The 21,812-nt window shown below is 42.8% G+C and overlaps 2 protein-coding genes and 1 pseudogene across 4 annotated transcripts in view; 1 reads left to right on the top strand and 2 right to left on the bottom strand.

The window, feature by feature from the left end:
- The window catches only part of B3GAT2 (beta-1,3-glucuronyltransferase 2), a 63,725-nt gene extending 44,442 nt beyond the window's left edge, over positions 1 to 19,283 (top strand). The window contains exons 3-4 of the mRNA XM_037158722.2: positions 18,960 to 19,108; positions 19,197 to 19,283. Coding sequence (XP_037014617.2) covers positions 18,960 to 19,108; positions 19,197 to 19,283 — 236 coding nt within the window. The remainder of the gene's footprint in view (positions 1 to 18,959; positions 19,109 to 19,196) is intronic.
- LOC119059077 (dnaJ homolog subfamily C member 2-like) lies at positions 9,648 to 13,309 on the bottom strand (annotated as a pseudogene).
- A 91-nt stretch (positions 19,284 to 19,374) lies between the features above and the next one.
- Positions 19,375 to 21,812, bottom strand: part of SMAP1 (small ArfGAP 1) — a 151,982-nt gene continuing 149,544 nt past the window's right edge. For all 3 annotated transcript variants that reach the window (XM_037158696.2, XM_037158699.2, XM_053663998.1), the window contains one exon: positions 19,375 to 20,696. In XM_037158696.2, coding sequence (XP_037014591.2) covers positions 20,562 to 20,696 — 135 coding nt within the window. In that variant the 3' untranslated portion in view covers positions 19,375 to 20,561. The remainder of the gene's footprint in view (positions 20,697 to 21,812) is intronic.

Here is a 21,812-nt window from a genome sequence, read left to right as displayed (position 1 = left end):
GTTACTGCCGCACCAGAGCCCTTACTATCTGGGGTGACATCTTGGACTATAATTGTGGGCACCCCCACCTCCACCTCAAGCAGGATGTAGCCATGAGTGCCCTGCTCTCCACTCCACCCCCAGTGCATGTCCGTCAGGGACCCACATCCCGGTCTTAGAGTGGGTGAGGGATCGTCTGTGCCAGAGTTCCTGTCCCCACTGCTGGTGACCAGGCAAACCTTTTCAAAAGTATTATAGCCCTGACTGATGTGGCTCAGTGCGTTGGGCATCCTCCTGCAAACCGAAAGGCCGCCAGTTCAATCCCTGGTCAGGGCACATACCTAAGTTGTGGACCAGGTCCCGGTTGGGGTGTGTGAGAGGCAACTGATTGATGTTTCTCTCCCTCTCTTTCTCCCTCTGTTCCACTCTCTCTAAAAAAAATAAAATCTTTTTAAAAAGTATTACAAATGATGCCTGTTTAACTAAAGACGGTGAAGGGGTCACACTACACCGTGACTGAAGCTCTCTTTCCTGGACTCTCTGGAAGAGCAGTGGCGCCGGGCCTTCTTTTCTCCATACGGGTGAGCAGGGACTCTGCCTGGGTTGGTGTAGGCGGCAGGCCCTTCTCCGCAGACAGTTCAGTCACGGACCTCCAAGCAGCCCAGGTCACGTGACCACCAGAGCCAAATGAGCACAACCCAAACGGATGGCATTTTACTTTATTTTATGAATATAATACTACAAGAATATGGAGGGAAGAACCTTCTTGCCACTCTGGAGCCACTGCAGTTTACATGAGCTGCTTTCAACTGTGGATGTTTCGTATGAGAAAGAGGAGCGTACTGAATGTGCTCAGTAGAGCGATTCTGTGTCATGTGGTAACTTTCAGGGCGTGGGGGCTGCCTGGGACGTCCTCCTCCTCCGGCCAGTGCGCTGTGGCCGCGCCGGGAGCAGTCTGTGGGCGGTGGGCGGGGGGAGGACCGCCGCTGCAAGCCCAGACAGCTTCCAGAACCGCAGGACCGCCAGAGGGGTGCTAGGGCACTAGGAAGCCGGCTCCCATTTCTGATTCTTTTCCTGAATCACATGCATTCTAGAGACTTGCAGGCATTTGATGGCTGGGCCGCTGCGTGTTTCGTCCTGTCCCCATGGACCGTGGCCGTGTCGGGCGTTCAGGGTCAGGAGCACCAGTGCACCGCGTGCCGTAGTCAGGGCGCTTTCTCTGGGTGGATGGTGGTGGTGTGGCCGGGTGCACGCTCAGCTTGGCGGAGCTGGAGGTGGGGGTGCAGGGAACCACTGAACCCTTTGAGGGCTGCAGGGTAAGTGGGAGGGTGGGGTTCCAGAGCCCCATCCTACCTCAGATCTAGCAGCTCTGCGTTTACATGTTATCATGCCCCTCACAATTTCAAAGGAATAAAGCTACGCTTCAGAACTAAACATTTTGAAAACCAAAAGTTTTCCTTACATCAGGAAAGCCCACCAGACTTAATCATTATTGTTTACTGAGCACTCACCAGGTAGCAGCCACTTAGACATTCCATATGCTTTCTTACTTAATCCTCACTCTGGGCTGCGAGGGATGTGCTAATACTATCGTCCTCTTCAAATAGAAGGAAACGGGCCTAGACGGGCCACGTAACTTGTCCAAGGTTGCACAGTGGTTGAGCGGTGGAGCTGGGATTCAAACTCAGGTCAGTGTCCCCAGAAAGGAGCCTCCCACTGGGCTCTGAGTCCCTCGTTACCCACTTACAGCAGGTGACCCAGGGCTTGGTCTCTGAGCCTCTGTTTCCTTCACCTGCAGAACAGCGGAAATGGAGTTCTTCAGAGTAAGGCTGGGCACCTAGTACAATGCTATAGACAATGAATGTAATGTTTCTCAATGAAGAAACAAGATCAGCTCTGTCTCTGGGTTCAGGTCACTCCAGGGGGAGTCAGCTCATTGCTATGTGACTGGTTATCTGGTGGTCACACCCGAGCGGCTGCATGCAGGCCGTATTTCTGGGTTTCCCAATTGTAGATGAGGAATCAGACCACCTGCCTTAGGTGAGCTTGACGTCAAAGTAGATATTTGCAAAAGCTTCTGGTCTTCTGTGAATGCTTGAATCCTCATCTAGCTATTTCAGATTATTCTGGAAGGTAATTCTTACGAACACGCAATCTCTTTGCTTTCGGCTGGCGATGAACTTCAGTTCTGCCCCGGCTGATGGACCTGTGCTCATTATCATTCAGTGAATGAGCCCACTGTGCGGGATGCATGTGGAGATAAACACTGGCTCTGGCTTTAGATAAAATGTTGTTAGAAAAGAGTCATCAGGAGAAAAACAAAACGAAAGCCTTATTAAAAAGTTGTTGAAAGGCAGATATGTGCTCACTTTCTTAATTTCCCAGCTGAAAAACTAAACAAACAAAAAGCATTTGAGCTTTCAAAAGAAAATGCCCTTGGAAGGGAAGAGATTCAAGATGGTAGAGGAGTAAGTGGAAGCTACACTCACCTCCTCCCAGGACCAATCTGTAATTCCAACTAAATTGTAGAGAAATCATCCTGAATAACCAACTGAACACTAGTTGGAAAGAAGTCTTATGACCAAGGACAGAAGAAACCACTTCAACTTAACGTGACTGGTCGGGAGTATGAGGAGGTGTGAGAGGGCTGGAGGTGTCCCTGGGTGGGGGCTGAAGTTCTGGGTGGGTATTTCAGCAGCTGGGGTTTCCCCCTGAGAAGTGTGGGGCTGGGCAGACATCTTCACCTGTATTCACCGATGTATCTGACAAGGACCTAATACCCAAAATTTATAAAGAACTTATAAAACTCAACACCAAAAAAACACAACCCAATTAAAAAATGAGCAAAAGACCTGAATAGACACTTCTGCGAAGAGGACATACAGATGGCCAACAGACATATGAAAAGATGCTCAATATCACTAATCATCAGAGAAAGGCAAATTAAAACCACAATGAGATATCATCTCACATCTGTCAGAACGGCTGTCATCAATAAATCAACAATATAAGTGCTGGTGAGGATGTGGAGAAAGGAGCGCCCTTTTGCACTGTGGGAATCACAGCCTGGTTCAGCCACTATGGAAAGCAGTATCGAGACAGGTCGAAAAATTAAAAATAAATCTACCATTTGACCCAGCAATCCCACTCCTGGGATATACCCAGAGAAACCCGGAACTCTAATAAGAACATAAGCACCCTATTTTCATTGCATTGTTATTCACAATCACCAAGATATGGAAGCAGCCCAAGTGCCCATCAGTAGATGAGTAGATAAAACCACTATGGGACATTTACACAATGGAATACTACTCAGCCATAAAAAAGAAGAAAGTTTTACCCTTTGCGACAGTATGGATGGACCTGGAGAACATTATGCTAAGTGAAATAAGCCAGTCAGAGAAAGACAAATACCATATGGTTTCACTTGTATGTGGAATCTAATAAACAAACTGAACTAACAAGGAAAATGGGGACAGAATCACAGAGGGAGATTCAGATTGTGGGGAGGAGGTTAGGGAGGAGAGGGACTAAGCAAAAAGGAAAAAGGACTCATGGACATGGACCACAGTGTGGTGATTGCTGGGGGGATGGGGTATAAGGGGACTAAGTGGTAATGAAAAAATAACATTAAAAAGATTAAATTTAAAAAGAAAATGCCATTTGAAACATGTAGATTTGCAAGGTGTAGGTGTAGTGTTCATGCCAGGTTGGCCGCTTCTGTACAGGGAGCATTCCTTCCGTACAAATTATTGGTGGCATGCTGGAAGGATTTAAGAGAGTGATTCTCATGTTTTCTAATTATGTCACAAGGGTGAAAAGGGGTGTTGTCCCTTTCACCACCTTGACTTATCTGAGAGTCCCTAGGAGAGGATCTGTAGATATAATTCTCATCTGGAATCTATTGTAGACAATTTATTAGTGCAAATAATAAGAATTAAGGCTTATTGTTCTGAACTACTCTCTCTGCACTGGCTCCAGAAGTTAAAGTTAGCTGGCATCTTCCTGGGCACCTCAGCAGCCAGATCACCCCAACCCCAGCATCTGCACTTCAGTCCACCTGCTTTCAAACTCATCCAAGGTCCAGGGTCAGCCGAGCATTGCCCCAAGCTGGTAGGCCTGAGGTCAGTGATAGTGGCACACATCGCCCTCAGCCCAGAATAGAGAATGTCACTTTGTCTTCCCATGTCTGCTCGGCTAATTTCTAGTCATCTGTCAAGACTCATGGGTGGTGCAGGAATCGCTTTGTTTGGAAAGGTTTTCCTGAATGTTCATCCAGCATCGATGCTGCTCCCACATGTTCCATTTACTCACCTGTCCTCGAGGTGGCGCTCGAGGCAGCGTCCTGCCGCCCCGCAACTCCGCCAGCCCTCAGCTGCCCCGCTGGAGAGGGCTCACATCTCTTCTCCCTGCGCCTTAAGGTCCCGCACAGCTTTTGACAGAAGTGGCTTGAATAAATTTTTGCTGAATTCATGAATGTTAACTTGTCTTTCTTTTCTAGTTTAAGGATTTTCAATAGTAAAAGAAGAAGCTTTATTCCTTCTGAGATCACACTGCCATTATTTCTTAATGGTGAGATTTTTTTCAAAGTGGGGAATACTGAGCTGTGCTCCAGAGAGCTAAGGAGGGCTAATTCGTAGGGCTTAACCTGACTGCGCATCAGAATTGCCTAGGGAGCCTGGAAAAAATACCCAGAAAAAAATGCCCGGACTCCATTGCTGACCCAGTTAAACTGTAACTGTTATCTCTGGGTGTGGGGTCTGGTGTTGGGGTATGTGTATGTATTTTTTTAAGCCCTGAGGTGACTGTGAAGTGCAGCCAGAGTTAAGACAGCTGGTGTAGGTGGTCACAGGCTACTCTCGCGTTGCCTCCTGGGGCTCATTAGAGTCTATTAGTAGGCACGGCTCCTGCCCAGCTGCCACTGAGTCGTTCTGGAGGTTTGGGGTAAGATCGCCCCACACTACAAAAAGTTTGAGAGTACTCAGGAAGGTTATTTCCATATGAAGCACTTCCACTGATGAAGCAAGAAGAGAATTTGAGCGCAGGAGAGGGTTTTTTTTTAAGTCATAACAACTGAAAAGCAGCACCAACAGTGTAAGAAAGAACCACCTAAATGCACTGGGAAGGCAAGTATATGTTTTACTGTGGTAAAATAGACATAAGAATATTTGCCACTTTAACTGTTTTTAAATGTACAGTGGCATTAAAACACAGTGCAACCCTCACCACCATCCATCTCCAGAAACTTTCAGCATCACACACTGGAACTCTGTCCCAGTTAAACGATAACCCTGCCCCCCGCTGTTCATGGTCACGACCCTTCTACTTTTTCTCTATGAATTGGATTGTGCCAGGGTTTCAAATAAATAGAACTATACAATCTTTGTCCTTCTTGTCTGGCTTATTTTACTTAGCATAATGTCTTCAAGGTTCATACATGTGTGAGAATTCATTCCTGTTCATACAGCTGAGTAACTTTTCATTGTGTGGGGCACATTTTGCTTATCCACTCACCCACTGATGCGCATTTGGTTTCCACCTTTTGTTTGCTCTGAATACTGCTATGAGCATGTGTGCACAGTTGCTGCTTCCATTGAGCTACACCAGCCAGGGCAACAGCTGCTGTCTCCAGTTATTTGGTGTATATACCTGGAAGTGGAAGTGGAATTGCTGGATCATATGGAAATTGTACATTTAAAATTGGGGGGGGGGAACTGCCGTATTTTTTCAGTGGCTGCATCACTTTCTATCCCCTTCAGCAGTGCACACACGAGCTCCAGTTGCTCTGTATCCTTGCCAGCTCTTGTTATTTAAAAAGTTATTTTACTTTTATACGCTGGGGTTTGAAGAGTGGGAACACAGATCTCCTCTCCACAGGTTCTCATATTTTCTGGGTTGGCGTGGAGTGGCTTAGTGGCGCGTTCAATAGTAGTCGTGAATAACGTGAAGCAGAACATCTCAAGGGCGAAATAAAGCAGGAGACTGTGATTCTCACAGGCAGCACCAAGCCTGTTGATTCTGCCATTCTCAAGATATACACAGTTCACCTCCCATCTGAGCCTTTTTGGCTGTCAATCCAGCAGAACCACTTTCCCCTCTAAACTTCAATGTTAGGTATGTCTTAGTACCCTGCTGCCAACTTACTAGAAAAACATTCATGGGTATTTTTAGTGTTCAGTTAATTAAGCCTCTTGTATTCTTAGGATCTAGTTTTCATCCTTGTTCACCATCCATATTGTTTCTTAGAATGTTTGGCTTTTTAAGGTGGTTTATTGTTTTCAGAGTAGAGATTTTAAATGAATCACTCATAGATTAAATAAAGAATACCTCTTAGAAATGGAGAATGTTTTATTTTTTTTCCACAAAGAACAGTGGCTGCTAAATAGCTTTTGCAGAGCTTCAAAAACTAGACAATAAATTTTTTAGAATGGTTTACCCTGAAGCAATCATAAGGTTCCAGTCAGTGTCCTGGAGAGGATTAACAGCCCTATTTAACAGCCAGGCCACGCTTTCTATTCTCTCTACACTAGTAGAAAATCTTTCTAAAGTATAATTGGAAGTAAATGTGGAAAGCTGTAGTTTTGTCTGTAGCTTGGGAAGCAAATTAGAAAGGAATCTTTATCGTGGCTGATATAAAGCACATTGTAACATGTGAGCATTCAGTCTTAGAACTGAGAAATCTGTGTAAACACTCCCATGACACAGTGGCAATTTAGACATGATGGTTATAAGTGAGGGACACATGCCTTTTACACAGCCCTCGCTTTTGCTTTCTATGTATATCCAGTTTAAATCTAGTGAAAGTGGTTCCCGAAACACTATTATTAACTATTTGTTTTTCAGTTGAATAGTTCACAGATGCCACGACTAGAAGGTACAAGATTATGAAAAAAAAAACAAATACTCAAGTAGAAGTTTTCCATTTTTTATTGAGATATAGTATATATATAACATTAGTTTCAGATGTACAGAGTAACAATTGGATATTTATTGCAAAATGATCACCACAATGAGTCTAGTGAATAACCATCACCGCACAGTTAAGATTTTTCTTCTTGTGATGAGAAATCTTAAGATCTACTCTCAGCAACGTTCAGAGACGCAGCCCAGTATCACTAGAGTCCCCACGCTATACATCACCACCCACAACGTACTTATTTTGTAAGTGGAAGTCTAAACCTTTTGACTATCTTTACCCATTTTGCCCACCCTCCACCCCCTGCTTCCAACAACTACCAATCTCTGAGTAAGATTGGTTTGTTTTTTGTTTTTATTTAGATTCCACATGTAGGATTATATGGTATTAGTCTTTCTCTGGCTACCTTATTTCACTTTATATAATACCTTCAAGGGCCACCCATGGCGAGATTTCCTTTGCTATGCCTGAATGCCATTGTGTGTGCGTGTGTGTCTCTTTGTGTGTCACATTGTCTTTGTCCATCCATCGGTCAGTGGACACTAAGTTTGCTTCCCTACGTTGGCTATTGTAAATAAAGCAGCAGTGAACATGGGGGTCCGTATAGCTTTTCAATTTAATGTTTTCATTTCCTCTGGATAAATACGCAAAGGGAATTGCTGAATCGTATGGTAGTTCTATTTTTAAATTTCTGAGGAACCTCCGTACTGGTTCCATAGTGGCTGCACCAATTTACATTCCTACCAACAGTGCACGGACACCTTTGTCAACACTTGTTTGTTGACTTACTGATGATAGCTATTCTGGCAGTTACACAGTGAGATCTCATTGTGGTGTGTGTTTCTTTAAGATTTTATTTATTTATTTTTAGAGAGAGGGGAAGGGAAGGAGAAAGAGAGGGAGAGAAAATCAATGTGTAGTTGCCTCTCATGTGTGTCTCCACTGGGGACCGGGCCCAACACACAGACATGTGCCCTGACCGGGAATCAAATCAGTGACCCTTTGGTTCACAGTCTGGCACTCAATCCGCTGAGCCACACCAGCCAGGGCTCATTGTGGTTTTAATTTATATTTCTGTCAAGATTAGTGACATTGAGTATCTTTTCAAATGTCTATTGGTATCTCCCCTTTGGAGAAATGTGTATTCAGTTCCTCTATCCATTTTTAAATCATATTGTTTGTTTTTTTATGTTAAGTTGTATGAGTTCTTTATGCATTTTGGATACTAACCTCCTATTGGATATATTATTGGTGAATACCTCCTTCCATTTGGTAGGTTGTCTTTTCGTTTTGTTGGTGGTTTCTGTGCTGTGCAGAAACTTCTGAGTTTGATATAGTCCCATTAATTTATTTATTTTCCTTTGTTTCCCTTACCTGAGAAGTTAGACCTCAAAAATATTGCTAAGAGCAATGTCAGAGTGTACTGCTTATGTTTTCTTCCAGGAATTTTATGGTTCAGGTCTTACATTTAAGTCTTTAATCCGTTTTGAGTTTGTTCTTACATATAGTGTAAGAAGGTAGTCTAGATTCATTTTCGCATATATCTTATCTGTTCAGTTTGTGCAACACTGTTTATTGAAATAATGTCGTCTACCGCCATACCACCCTGAACGCACCCGATCTCGTCTGAAATAATGTCTTTACTTGTATATGCTTGCCTTGTTTGTCATAGATTAATTGACCCTATGGGCATGGGTTTGTTTCTGGGCTCTCTGTTCTGTTCCATTGAGTTATGTGTCTGTTTTTATGTCATTACTATGCTGTTTGGATTATACAACCTTGTAGTATATAGCTTGACGTCAGGTAGTGTGATACCTCCAACTTCGTTCTTTCTCAAGACTGCTGTGGTTATGTGGGGTTTTTAGTGGTTCCATACAGATTTTAGGATTATTTGTTTTAGTTCTGTGAAAATGCTGTTTGTATTTTTATAGGGATTGCATTGACTCTATAGAGTGCTTTGGGTGGTAAGGGCATTTTAATGATGTTAATTCTTCCTATCCATGAACACAGTATATGCTTCCATCTATTTGTATCTTAATTTCTTCAATGTCATATAACTTTCCAAGTACAGATTTTTTATCTCTGGTTAAATTTATTCCTAGGTATTTTATTTTATTTTTATGCAATTGTAAGTGGGATTGTTTTAATAATTTCTCTTGCTGATTGTTCATTATTGGTGTATAAAATGCAGCTGATTTCTGAATTCATTTATCAGTTGTAATAGTTTTGAATGGCATCTTTAGGGTTCTCTATACACAGTACCATGTGATTTGCACATAATGACATTTTACATCCTTCTTTCCAATTTGGATGTCTTTTACTTCTTCTTGTTTGACTGCTGTGGCTAGGACTTCCAATAGAATATTGAATAAAAATAGTAAAAGGGGTATCCTTGTCTTGTTTCTGACCTTAAGGAGAGTGCTTTTAGTTTTTACGCATTGAGTGTGATGTTACCTGTGGGGTTGTCATATATGGGCCTTTATTATGCTCAGCTAGGTTCCCTCTAGTCTCACTTCACCGAGAGCTTTTACCATAAATGGGTGCTGGATTTTGTCAAATGCTTTTTCTGTGTCTGTTGATAGGATCATGTAATTTTATCCTTCATTTTGGTTATGTAGTGTATCACACTTATTAATTTGTGGATATTGAACCAACCTTGCATCCAAATAAATCCCACTTGATCGTGATCTTTTTTTTACAGTATTTTCAGTTTTATTATAAAAATGCACACACAACAAAGACCTTTCATAAGTCATTTCTTAGCTCTAATCGCATGTAGTACTTGGTTTGGAGCAGCTTTCTTGGCCTTTACCAGATTCTCAACAAGGTCCTTATGTTGCTCCGTGCAGGCCCCTGCCCTGTCCCAGCAGGCACTGCTGCCGCTGTGTGCCCACCTTTCAGGTGTATTTAGTGGGCACATTTACAAGGGCTGTTACAAAAGCTTCCGCTCTGTCATCCAGGGGTGAAGCCTGTGCATGGACCACCCATCGCTCTGAAGGTGTGGCATTGTCTGCTTGAGGCACCACTCTGTGCTCTTCTTAACATTTATCAAAAGGTGTTTTATGTCATCTTTTTGATGAGGATCAAATTTTTGAAGACTCTGCTTTGCCAATAACATCTTTGGCAGTTCTCTTGACTCCAGAAGAATGTATTTTCTGGCAATAACTTCCCATCTTGAATTCGTTGCAGTGGGGAAGAGGTTCACAGCTTTACTCAGTGATTTCAGATCATCTTCTAATTTTTACTGCTGTGTCCACCTCCTCCAGTTGATTTCTCTGCGTTCTTAGATGCTCGTCATACATGAACCTCAGCTCCCTCTTTCTCTTTTCTAATTTGCTCTTTTATTTCTTCTCTTTTTCCCCCTTTGTTGGTTGTATGTTTCATTCAAGCACTGTAAACTTGCTAGTTCAATGTGATCACAGTTTTCCCACCTCTTCCATCCTTTAATCTACTCTGTCTCATTATCAGAAAAGTGATTTATTGATTTTAGAGAGAATGAGAGGTAAGGAGGGAGGAAAAGAGGGAGGGAGAGGGCTGGGGGGGGAGAGAAACTTTGATTTGTTATTCCACTTATTTATATGTTCATTGGTTGATTTTTTTTTAAAAGATCTTGTTTATTTTTAGAGGAGAAGGGAGGGACAGAGAGAGGGAGAGAAACATCAATGTGTGGTTGCCTCTGACATGCCCCCTACTGGGGACCCGGTCCGAAACCCAGGCATGTGCTCTGACTGGGAATCAAACCTGTGACACTTTGGTTCACAGGCCGGTTCTCACTCCACTGAGCCACACCAACCAGGGCTCACTGGTTGATTCTTATATGTGCCCTAACCAGGGATTCAACCCACAACCTTGGCACAGTGGGATGGGGCGACACTCTAGCTGAGCTACCTGGCCAGGGAATTGCTATTCTTCTTTAATAGCTTTTTCTGGATATTTTTTTTCCTTTTTTGCCAAGAGTGCTTATTGTCTAACTTCCTCCTCTTCTTTCTCTTTAGCTAAATGAGCACCTTCTAGTTCAGCTTGTCTTTATTTTTCTTTAGCTTTGTGTTCCTTTCATTTTGTTTCTTTTTTTTTTCTTTTCTGCTTCTTTCTTGGCCTTTTCTCTTTCCTTAATTTTTTTTATTCTTGGATCACAGCTCTGTGCATTGCCAACTGATCCTCTTATCCTGCCCATTGCCCCTTTTTATCATGTGTGCTCTCCTTGCCCTGGTCTGCCTTTCGGTCCATCTCCTCTCGCCATGACATCCTGCTTTTGTCCCTCATCATCTAGGTAAGAGAATTCTCTTTGAGAATCAAAATTATATCAGAGAGAAGAAAATGCATCTACATCTTCAAATGATGAATTCATATCACCAAGTTTAGGGACAAATTTATTTTATTTGACCATCTGGAATTTCTTTCAAACATAGGAAAACAGAAGAAATGATCCTTCGCTTCACTTTTAGAAGGAACTAAGTTATTAAAAGTAGGACCTACACTGTTAAATGCTGGTCTTTTCACTGGATCAGAGAACAGGTCGTGAGCGTTAGTCACGCAAGTGATATATCATTATCTCCTTTTATTGATTCACCAGCTGCTTTCCATTTGTCAGGGTGATGTTTTAAAACCATTGCTCTGGGAGTCGCTTTGATCGGTCTCTGTGTGGCTTTGCGTCTCACATGGTCCAGCCTACGCACCACATAATGACCTCGGGTCTCTCGGTCATCGGGCCTGAGTGTTTTCCAGCACGGGAAGTTCTTCTAACTGCAATTCTTCATCTTCTCATCTTCTGATTATGCCGTCTTATCCTCCAGTTCCTGAAAAGAGTCAGAAGTGTTTCTGTTTCTCTTAAGAAAAGCTTATGAGAAAGTTCCCACAGGTTCAAGTTGGCAGAGTGTTGAGGCTGTGATCAGAAACGTTAGGAGAGGCTTCGGTGTGTTGCACAGACTAGGTCAGAGGTCAGGGGCAGCAGCGGTGGCGGAAGTACTCCGCAGGAGCCCCTCGGTGGCCCTGGGACCAGCCCTGTCCTGGGCGCCAGGCACTCTGTGTCCCCTCCAGTTCCCCCCGCGTCTCAGCCTCGCACCTGGGCTCTACCGTGCCCCGTGTGAACTTTTCCACGTATTTGCTGAATTCGGTTTGCTAGTATTTGTTGAGGAGTTTTGCACCTGTTTTTCAGGAATATTGGCCTATAATTTTTTTTGGTAATATCTTTGGTTTTGGATTCAGGCTAATGCTGGCCTAAAAATGAGCTTGGGAGTCTGCCCTCCTCTTGATTTTTTTTTTTTTGGAATAGTTTGAGATAGATAGGTATTAAGTCAACACTTGTTATTTCTTGTCTTTTTGATAACAGCCATTCTAACAGACGTGAGTTTTTGTGGTTTTGATTTGCATTTTCCTGATGATTAGCGATGTTGAACACCTTTTCATTTACCTGTTGGCCACTTATATGGGGAAGCAAAGGACTCAGAATAGCCAAAAAAAAATATCTTGAAAAATAACAAAGTAGAAGGACTTACACTTCCTGGTTTGAAAGCTAACTGTAAAGCTATGGAATAAAGATGGTGTGGTACTGGCGTGAAGATAAACCAGAGAATCGACAGAAGAGCATTGACAGTCCAGCAATAAACTATTACATTTATTGTCATTTGATTTTTGCCAAGGGCATCAATTCCATTCAATAGTCTTTTCAAAAACTGGCGCTCAGAGTTATAAATGTACTAAAAACCACTTAATTGTATCCTTTAAAAGGGCAAATTTGAGTACAGGAATTATATCTCAGCAAGGGGGCAGGGTAGTAGGGAGAAAACACACACTCCACACACCCCTCTGAAGGCCGAGCGCTTTGCTGGGAAGAGATGAGAGCCGGCCGCAGAAGGAATTGGGGCAGGAGGTGGGTCGGGAGAGACTTGAAATTCCCTGATACCTGCTGGCCATGGAAGTGTGTGCGGTGCTCGGTGTTCTAGTACAACTAGCCAGAGTGACTGTCCAAGAGAAAAAATGCTGTGTCTTTCTTGTGACTGGACTATATCTAAAGGTGTTATTGCCGTACACTGTCCCCTGCGAACTGGAAGTCATTTTGATTGGTAGCAGCCTTGCTGAGATTAGATTACATGTAGTTACAGAAGATGCACTGGGACGAGCATTTGGAGGTGAGACTGAGTTCATAAGTGACAGAAGAAATTAATAAGCACTACTGAGCTTTGGCTGAAGAGGGAATAGGAGGTTTGCCGGACTTCTATTTCCTTTCCAATTTGTTCTCTCTCTCTCCCCCTCCCTCTCTCCCCCCCTCTCCCCTTTCCCCCCTTCTTTTTGTTTATTTTTTCCTTATTGTCCTGGTTAGGACCTGCAGTTCACCATTGAATAAAAGTCCAGAGCAGACATCCTCACCTCCTCCCAGTCTTCAGGGGTTAAACACTGTCCTTCATCACTAAGCATAACGTCGGCAACGGGTTTTTTGTGGATGCCCTTTATGAAGTTGAAGAAGTTCACTTCTATTCCTAATTTTGCTGAGAGGCTTTTTAAAATTATAACCAGATAACAGATTTTGTCAACTGCATTTTCTCCATCTATTGAGATAATCAGATTTTTTAGAGCCTCTTAATTTGGCGAATTACCCTGATTGATTTTTGAAATGTTAGCTGACACCGCCGTCTCGGGACAAACCTCACTTGGTCATGATTCACGGTCACGTCTGTCGGACTGAGAGCCCTCCTGTCCGTGTCCACGAGAGCTGTCTCCGTGGAAGTTTCTGTCCGGGTTTGCGTCAGAGCAGGGCTGGCCTCCCAGAATGTGAAAAATGTTTCTTCCTTTTCCGGTTTATGGAAACTTTCATTACTTCCTCCTTAAACGTTCAGTAGAAATCACTAGGGAAGCTGTTTGGGCCTGGAGGCCTCTGCGGCAGATGGGGGGGGGGGGTGTTGGATTTTTTGTGTGATTTTTGGTGGAAAGATTTTTAACTATGAATTTATTTAATTGCTAAAGGGCTATTTAGATTATCTATTTCCTCATGAGAGAGCTTTGATAGCTTGTGTCTTTCAAGGAACTTGTCCATTTTTGTATCAGCTATGACATTTACTGCTATGAAGTTACTCATAACACACCTTTGTTATCGTTTGTGTTTGTAGAATGTGTGCAACTACTAACTACTCTCTCGTTGTCGGCATTGGTAACGTGTATCTTCTTTTTTCCTAAGAATGGGTAGATAGTCATCAATTTTATTAACCTTTTCCCTAAAGTCATGTTTTTAAAATTGTTTTTAAATCTGTTTGGTTTTTTGGAGGTGGGGAGAGGGAGCAAAAGGGGAGAAAGAAAGAATCGAATTGTTGTTCCACTTATTTATGCATTTGTTGGTTGATTCCTGTACGTGCCCTGATGGGGGATTGAACCCTGGACCTTAATGTATTGGGATGGCGCACTAACCAGCTGAGCTATCAGGCCAGGGCCCCAAGGGCGTGGTTTTGATTTCACAAAACTTCTCCATTGTTTTCTATTTCTATTTCAGGGGCTTTTGGCTTTCTTATTTATTTACTCTTTTTCCCAATTCGCTTTGGGTTTCATTTACTCTTTCTAGCGTACATAGGTAGGAACTTAAGACACTGAGCTGAGATCCTTTTATCTAATAAAATGTTTAGTGCTGTAAATACTTTATTTTTCCATCTAAGTCCTGCTTTAGTGTACCCCACAAACTTCCATGTCTCACTTTTATTCCCCTTTGAGTCCTCCTTTGATCTGTATCTTTAGAATTATGTTGTTTAGGTTCCAAGTATTAGAATTCCAGATATCTTTATATTGTTGATTTCTATTTCATTCCATGTGGTCAGAGAAATATTTTGTACAATTTATATTTTGTAAAATTTACTGAGACTTGACTCACGGCCCAGCCTACGGCTTCTTGACAACGTCCGAGGTGCAGTTGAAAAGATCGAGCATCTGCTGCTGGGTGGGGTGTTCTGGACATTTCCCGTCCGTTGATCATGTTGTCTTATATAAGCCTGTGGAGTTTTCCTATTTGTAAAATTTTCAGTTACTTCTTTATTTTTTTCTCCCTCCTCTCCCACCCACCTTTCATTCTTCCACTTCCTGTGTGTTGGTGTTTCCTGTCTCCTTCCAGTCGTTTCTCTCTTCGCCTCCCAGTTTACTGGTCTTTTATTCTTTAATGTCTCATGGTGTGTTAATGCACGTTTTTCATCTCAGACATTGTATTTCTCACCACGGTGAGATCACCTGAGGGCTTTTTCATAGTCCCCAAACCTCTACTTAGCAGGTCAGTCTTTCCCCTCCCCTTTCGAATATGTGAGTGTATTTATGATGCTTCAATGTTCTCGTCCAGTAATTCTACCATCCGTGTCATGCCTGAGTTTGTTTCTGTTGACTGGTTTTTCTTTTCATTATGGGGTTGTCGTTTCCTGCTTCTTTGTACATCTGGTAACTTTTGTATCCCGGACATTTTGAAATTTAACTTGCTAGGTACCGGAAAGATATGTAAGATACATTATTCAATTGTATGTTATGACTATATAAATTACATTTATATATATACACACATGCATTTATTGTAAGGAATGAGGCTCATTTAAACTGCCTCCCTCTCCTTTTTGCATATTTTATATATATTTTTGTGGGATGCAACTAAGTTACTTGGAAGCATTTTAATTCTTTCCAGGCTTGCTTGTAATGTTTTGTTGGGCAGAATCAGTGCAGCCTTTAGTTAAGAGCTAATTTGACCCCACAGTAAACGCCAATAACCTTCCAACTACTCTTCCAGATGCCCCAACTATTACGGTCCCACACTGGCTGTCGGGAAGTGACCTGTGCCCAGCCGAGTGAACTCCAGCAAGCAGCCCACCTGCTTCTTTCCAGTGGTTCTTCACTGGGCCTCAGGCAGCTTCACAGGCATTTGCTGACCACGTTCGGTTGGATTTGGGTGGCGGGCCCTTTCTCTCCAGCACTCTTGTGCTGTTAATTCTAGCTGACTTGGTCCCTGGAATGAACTCCCCACTGTGTTTCCTCAGCCCAAAGGGACTGAAGAGCTGGGAGCCCCCCTCCGTTCCCACAGCCTGCAGACCTTGCCCCTCAGGCAAGAAGCTGAGGCAACCAGAGGGCTGCGTTGCGTTTTCCAGACATTTTTGTCCTGCGTGGCTCTTTTCCATCGCATAGCAACCACTTTTTCAAACATTAGGGAGAACCCAGCCCTTGTTGCTCTATCATGTCCCTAAGTGAAAATGGCTTGTTGGACTTTGCAAGTCTTAAAATGTGTATCACTCAATAAGCACCCACGGAGGCAGGCCTCGTCCCACTGACTGGGAGGGAATGTAACCTCACCCCCAAGCCCATGGCTGCACTAGAACAGGAAATCCTGCCTTCATAGTTCACAGGGCAGAGCCACTTTTCATTTGCATTGTAGTTCTTCCACAACTGACCGGGACAGAGAATCCTACTCCCATGACTTTTGTAAGAATGCCTACTATCTCAAAAGCTGCTGCAAACATCTTTAAAGCTACTATAAATTAATTTCACTAAAAAAAAAGTGAAGGGTCAGTATAATCTGTGAGGCACGAATACTTGGAAGAAGAGTCACAATACCCATCCTGGGTGGGAAGCAGTAGTTTATGAGTTGAAGCTCCCCACCCGCTTTCAGAGAGAGAACTCTCCCCCAGCTGCACAGCAGCTCAGATGGTCCCTGGACAGGCAACCCAGGGGGTGGCCTAGTCAGCCCAGGTTCCTGACGCTCTTGCTGTGGGCCGTGACCTGTGCCTTTCAGGAACTCCCTGAGCTGCAGCGTGGCAGAGAAAGTGCAGGTAGGAGTGAAGAGCATCCAAACTGCCCCATCTGCCTTGTTGTGTTGGAAAATATAAAAACCACTTTGCTACCTTGGTGAGCCACCCACTAAAATCTCTGCAGGGTGCTGGCCTTTCCGGTGCCTCCTGGGGTCCAGGGAAGCCAGGTCAGGGCCTTGTAACTCCACAAGTGGCTTCTTTGCTTCACACTGTAGGTCTTGCCATGGACTCTGCTTTAAAAGCTGGAAGGATATTCCCGAGCTTAGGAAAGCAAGAAAGTACTCTGTTTAAATCCCTGAGTGGTCACGAGATCATGGGTTTGTTAAAGTCCTAGTGGGGAATGAAGGAAATCACAGGAAAGCGGTTTCCTTTCATTTTGAGGACTTCTGCACAATTTGGATCCTATATTTTTATGAATGGGGAAATACCATCAGGATCTTGAAGCCACATGAGAAACAGACCAGCCTCATCAGTGTGATTGACACGGGAGTATTGTTAGCTAAGAAAAAAGGGTAAAGCTTATTCACACATGAAAAAAGCCAAGAATTTTTGAACACTAAAATCTGAGTTTACCTAATAGAATCTTTTTGTGTTAATCCGAAACGTTGGCTTTTAGTTGAGGAGGCTTGGTTCTGCTACCCAGAACTCTCACAGTGGCTAATATCACTGCTCCTCCTATGTATGATGGTATTATTATATACTGTAGCATCCATCATTTGAATGGTGCCTTGCAGTTACTGGGAATTTTTTCATCCACTGATTTTATACCAGACACTGAGTTAAGGTGTCACCTCTCTCTTGCACATGAGGAAATGGGGAAGTTTCAGAATCAGGAAAGGTTAAGTGACTTGGCCAGTGTCTAAGTGCAAGGACCCAAGCAAAAAATTCTTCAGAGTGCAGACTCTGTGGTCTTCTGCTAGAAGGCGCTGCTTCTCTCCAGGAAGGAAGGTCCTGGCTCAGTCCTCAGGCTAACACTTTATGATTGTTTCTTTGTTCTCACTCAGCACATGCCGTACCAAGTTGTGCCTGCATGGGGCTTAGTGGTAAGTTTTCTCATAAAGGCCACAGGGTGTAGAACATAGAACAGGCCAGCCTGGCATCTAGAAGTTATGAGAATGCCGGTTTCGGTTTTCTCAGTTCCCCTTTTACTGCCTGGTGTCATTCGGTACTTACTTTGCTAACTATGCTTTTGCAAAAAGCATAAATAAATTAGGTTCATACAGAAAAGGGCAAAATTGCCAAGAAATGTTCCCGGGGATTGGTCTTTATAGCTTAACTCTGGGAGGGTGCCTAACTTTACAGTGCCCACTTAGTCATTAAGAGCAGCCGCCTGGGGCTTCCGGCTTTCAGTAATGACAAAGGTTGGAACAACTGCTTGCTGATGGCTTGTAGAGTGTTTAATGGCTAAGCCTTCAACACAGAGTTTGTTAAACTACGGAGTAAATGATTCTTCATATGACCAAACCATTGAAAGTGACACTAATTTAATTCCTTAAAAAATGAAATACAAAAAAATTATTAAATGGTCTGGTATCTTCTGATTTCCAGCCTGTCCACCTTTTTCAGATTGAACCAAATCAGAAATTTAAACTAAATAATTATGTATTATTCATGTTCTAACACTAACTTTACTTCTACTCCTCAGGCTTCTAAACAAAGTAAATCCGAGCTGGGTATGTTAAAGGGACAGGCAGGGGAACTGGGTGGGTGCTCTCATACCTCAAGGAGAGTTGGGGGACGTCTGACTGCTTTTCAGCTCCATTTAGGTCTTAGTTGTTTCCAGAATGTCCAATACAGAGTTTGATGACCTCTGTGAAACACAGCAGACTTACATACTTTACAGTAGACGCGCAGCGGCATAACTCTGTCATGGCACTGAACGCCCTCTACTGTAATGGCTTGTTTTCCCTTTGCGACTACAGATAACATTCCTATTCAACTTGGCCACCAAGAGACCTGGCAGAGTAGGCATAGAAAACTGATCTTTTAAAAAACATTTTATTAACTTATATTTGGAGAGAGGGAAGGGAAGGAGAAAGAGAGGGAGAGAGAGAAAGACACTGATGCTCAAGAGAAACACCAATGGTTTCCTCCCGCACACCCCAAGCCGGGGACCCAGCCTGCAACCCAAGCATGTGCCCTGATGGGGGACTGAACCGGTGACCTTTTCATTTATGGGACGATGCCCAACCAACTGAGTCACACCAGTCAGGGCTATACAACTGTTTTTGATGTGACCAAAATTATATAGGAAAAAAGATAAGTACGCCAATATTATTTTACAGTCTTTTTTTTAACTTTTCACAAAGGATTTGCTGTAAGCCTTCAAGTCATCTTGTCCAATCCAAAAGCTGTATTTAAGCGCCGTGGATCCCAGCCAGGGATGCAAGAATCTGACTTCCTAAAACAGATAACAACAGTCGAAGAACTGGAACCGAAAGCAAATAACTGCACCAAGGTATTGATTTCACATGTGCCGCTTGAGCTTGTCCAGTGTCAGCATTAAGAGTCCGGCTACCCACGAGGTTTCCCTCCCCGCCCTTCAGGTTCTTGTGTGGCACACTCGGACAGAGAAGGTTAATCTGGCCAACGAGCCCAAGTACCACCTGGACACAGTGAAGATTGAGGTGTAAATAGAAGCAGCAGTGGATGCAGTCTGCATGGCCAGGGGATGTGGAAGAGGACGTTTGGAGGTCAGGCTACAGAGCATTCAGGTATTATTCATTTCACTTCAGTACAACAGCCTTTATTGACACCTGATGGACATCTGGTTAAACAGAGCTCGTCAGTTAACATAAGCTAATCGGACGGTATAAAACGTTGTTTGTCTCTGTGTTACATGTTTCCTCTATACCTAAACTGGAAGATCTTTGCACAGCACAGCTAATGACACTGCAAGTACCATTCTGAGTATCAGACACACTTTTCTTTTTTCCCCCATTTGCCCTTATTAGAACTGAACAGGTTTTAGAAACAGATGACAAGTATTTTGTCAACTAAATTTCGTCCCCAATTCCTGACTCCACAACATTAAGTAATTTATGCAAGGGTGGTGGCAGCACACATTGTAGGAAATAAAACCCACAAATAAAAGGTCTGTGGATTCATCTATTTAATATAGGGATAGAACATTTTTTCAATACTAGGCACCATAAAATGTAAACACAATTACTGTCATAAACCTGGATATACCTTCAAGGATTTAAAGTGGCTTTGTTTAGTTACCCTGTTCGCATATAGTGCAGAGAAAGGTCTTCATGCTAGCACTATGTACAGTAAGAGATCCAAATTATAAGAGAGGCAGACAAAATTTGAATTCTATTCATTAAACTAAGTTTTACAGTAACATCCAGGTTTATCTTCCTTTCACTAACCATGTTCCCTGTTAAGCACATCATAACAACAGCACAGTGAAGTGAATGATGAAGTAAAAGAATTTTGATACACCAGAAAAGGGTGCTCAGTGACACATTTACATTCTATTTATATGATTAAACATCTGATCATACAGTACCTTCCTACAAGATTACTGGCTAATTTGGGGGTGGGGTTTATACTGTTAGATGTATTACTAACATGATAACTATTTCCCTTATATGCAAACATTAGAGCTATAATTTTACTGAGAGTAAAACTGATTTTGCAAGTTGAGCAGCTTCTCAAATAATATGGTTTATGAAGTTATGGGAAATATGAGCAAAGCTGCCCTTGACATAAAACAGTTTCTCAACCTGGTTTTCACCACATCAAATTTCAGCAGTACAAACCAACACAGTCAATCTGATCATTCTTAATGTGAACCAATGGGGAAAAAGAAAAAATATGTATGTACAGGAACAAACTGGGGTACTGGATGCATTTCAGCAAGGAATGTCAGGTGGCAGTTCCGGCCCAAACGAGCGCTGCAGTCTTCACTTCCACAGCTGCGTGCTGAGAGTCTGACCTGACGGGCTCCCAGACCACCCTGCCGTGGTGCTGGGGGGCTGGCCGAAGCCCGCGGCGGCGTTCGCACTGCCGACGCTCATGCCAGCCATCTGCTGATTCATCTGGGAAACACATAAAGGGCTTAGTTTAAGAAGCTTACTTCATTTTTTTAATTGTTCAATTAGAGTTGTTCCCAAGCTTGCTTCACTTTTCTTGTTTTTTAGCCACAGTTAGGGTAACTATTAAAATGTCTATTTTATTAGAAGCAGACAACACAATTATTTCTCTGCAGAAAACAAACAGCTACTGTTCCCTTCCTGTTCTTTATGGATAGTGCTAAAAGCTGGAAGGAAATAAAGTGAACTCCAGCATTTGGGTTCATTTTCTACACTCAATTCCTGTCCCCCAAGGATTCACCACAACTGGAAAGTGCCAAAGCAATCTTTGCAATTGTATCTGGGTCCACTATTCTAAATTTCAACTATACAGTGGTTTAACTACTAAAGACCGGAAATTTTAGAAAGTAAAATATGCCAAAATTATCAATAGTGTGTAACACTATTCTGCCTTCCTCAAAATCTTAAATGGCTATATATACTTTCTATATATTAAAGGTCAGAAAGGATACACTTTTCTTTTGCTTGGCTAACTATAAACATCTGAAGTTTTCATTCTATAGTAAGGTATAAGACTTCGTATATTTTTCTTTCAGACCGAAGTCACGTGTGTATATTGTATGTATATAACCATCTCAACCCTCCTTCTGTGGTTCTCTTTCTTACCTCTAAGGTTGACGACAGGTTGAGGAAAGGCAACAGGGCTGACTACAAAGTACAGAGTGGATTCAAAACCTATGCACAGGGTTGGATTGTATTCTTAATCAAGTTTAAAGCTGCAATTTTTCAGATACTAGTGTTAATCACATCACTAAGGACACGTAAGTGTCTGCAGGGGCAGATACCTACTAAAGGGTGTTTTAACTGCCCGCTCACTGGCCAAACAGAACCCACAGGTAATGCCTTACAGGCTGATCCAGCACCTTAACCTCAGCTGGCTGTGGTTCAGCATTTTGGCTACAGAAAAGCTTTTACTGCCATTTGGTCTTTATAATCTTCGAGATTCCTAGAGAGTACAGACCAATGTAATACAAGATATTACTTTAAATAGTGACAGTAAAAATAACTTGGAGCATTCCCAGGATACGCAGTGATTTTGCTAATATTGGTGAGAAGTGACTA

This window comes from Artibeus jamaicensis, unplaced genomic scaffold (assembly GCF_021234435.1).
Source record: "Artibeus jamaicensis isolate MK-2021 breed Jamaican fruit bat unplaced genomic scaffold, CSHL_Jam_final contig_1127, whole genome shotgun sequence".
NCBI classification, from domain to species: Eukaryota; Metazoa; Chordata; class Mammalia; order Chiroptera; family Phyllostomidae; genus Artibeus; species Artibeus jamaicensis.
The sequence above is the reverse complement of the archived record's forward strand: the minus strand, read 5'-3'. Positions and strand labels throughout refer to the sequence as shown.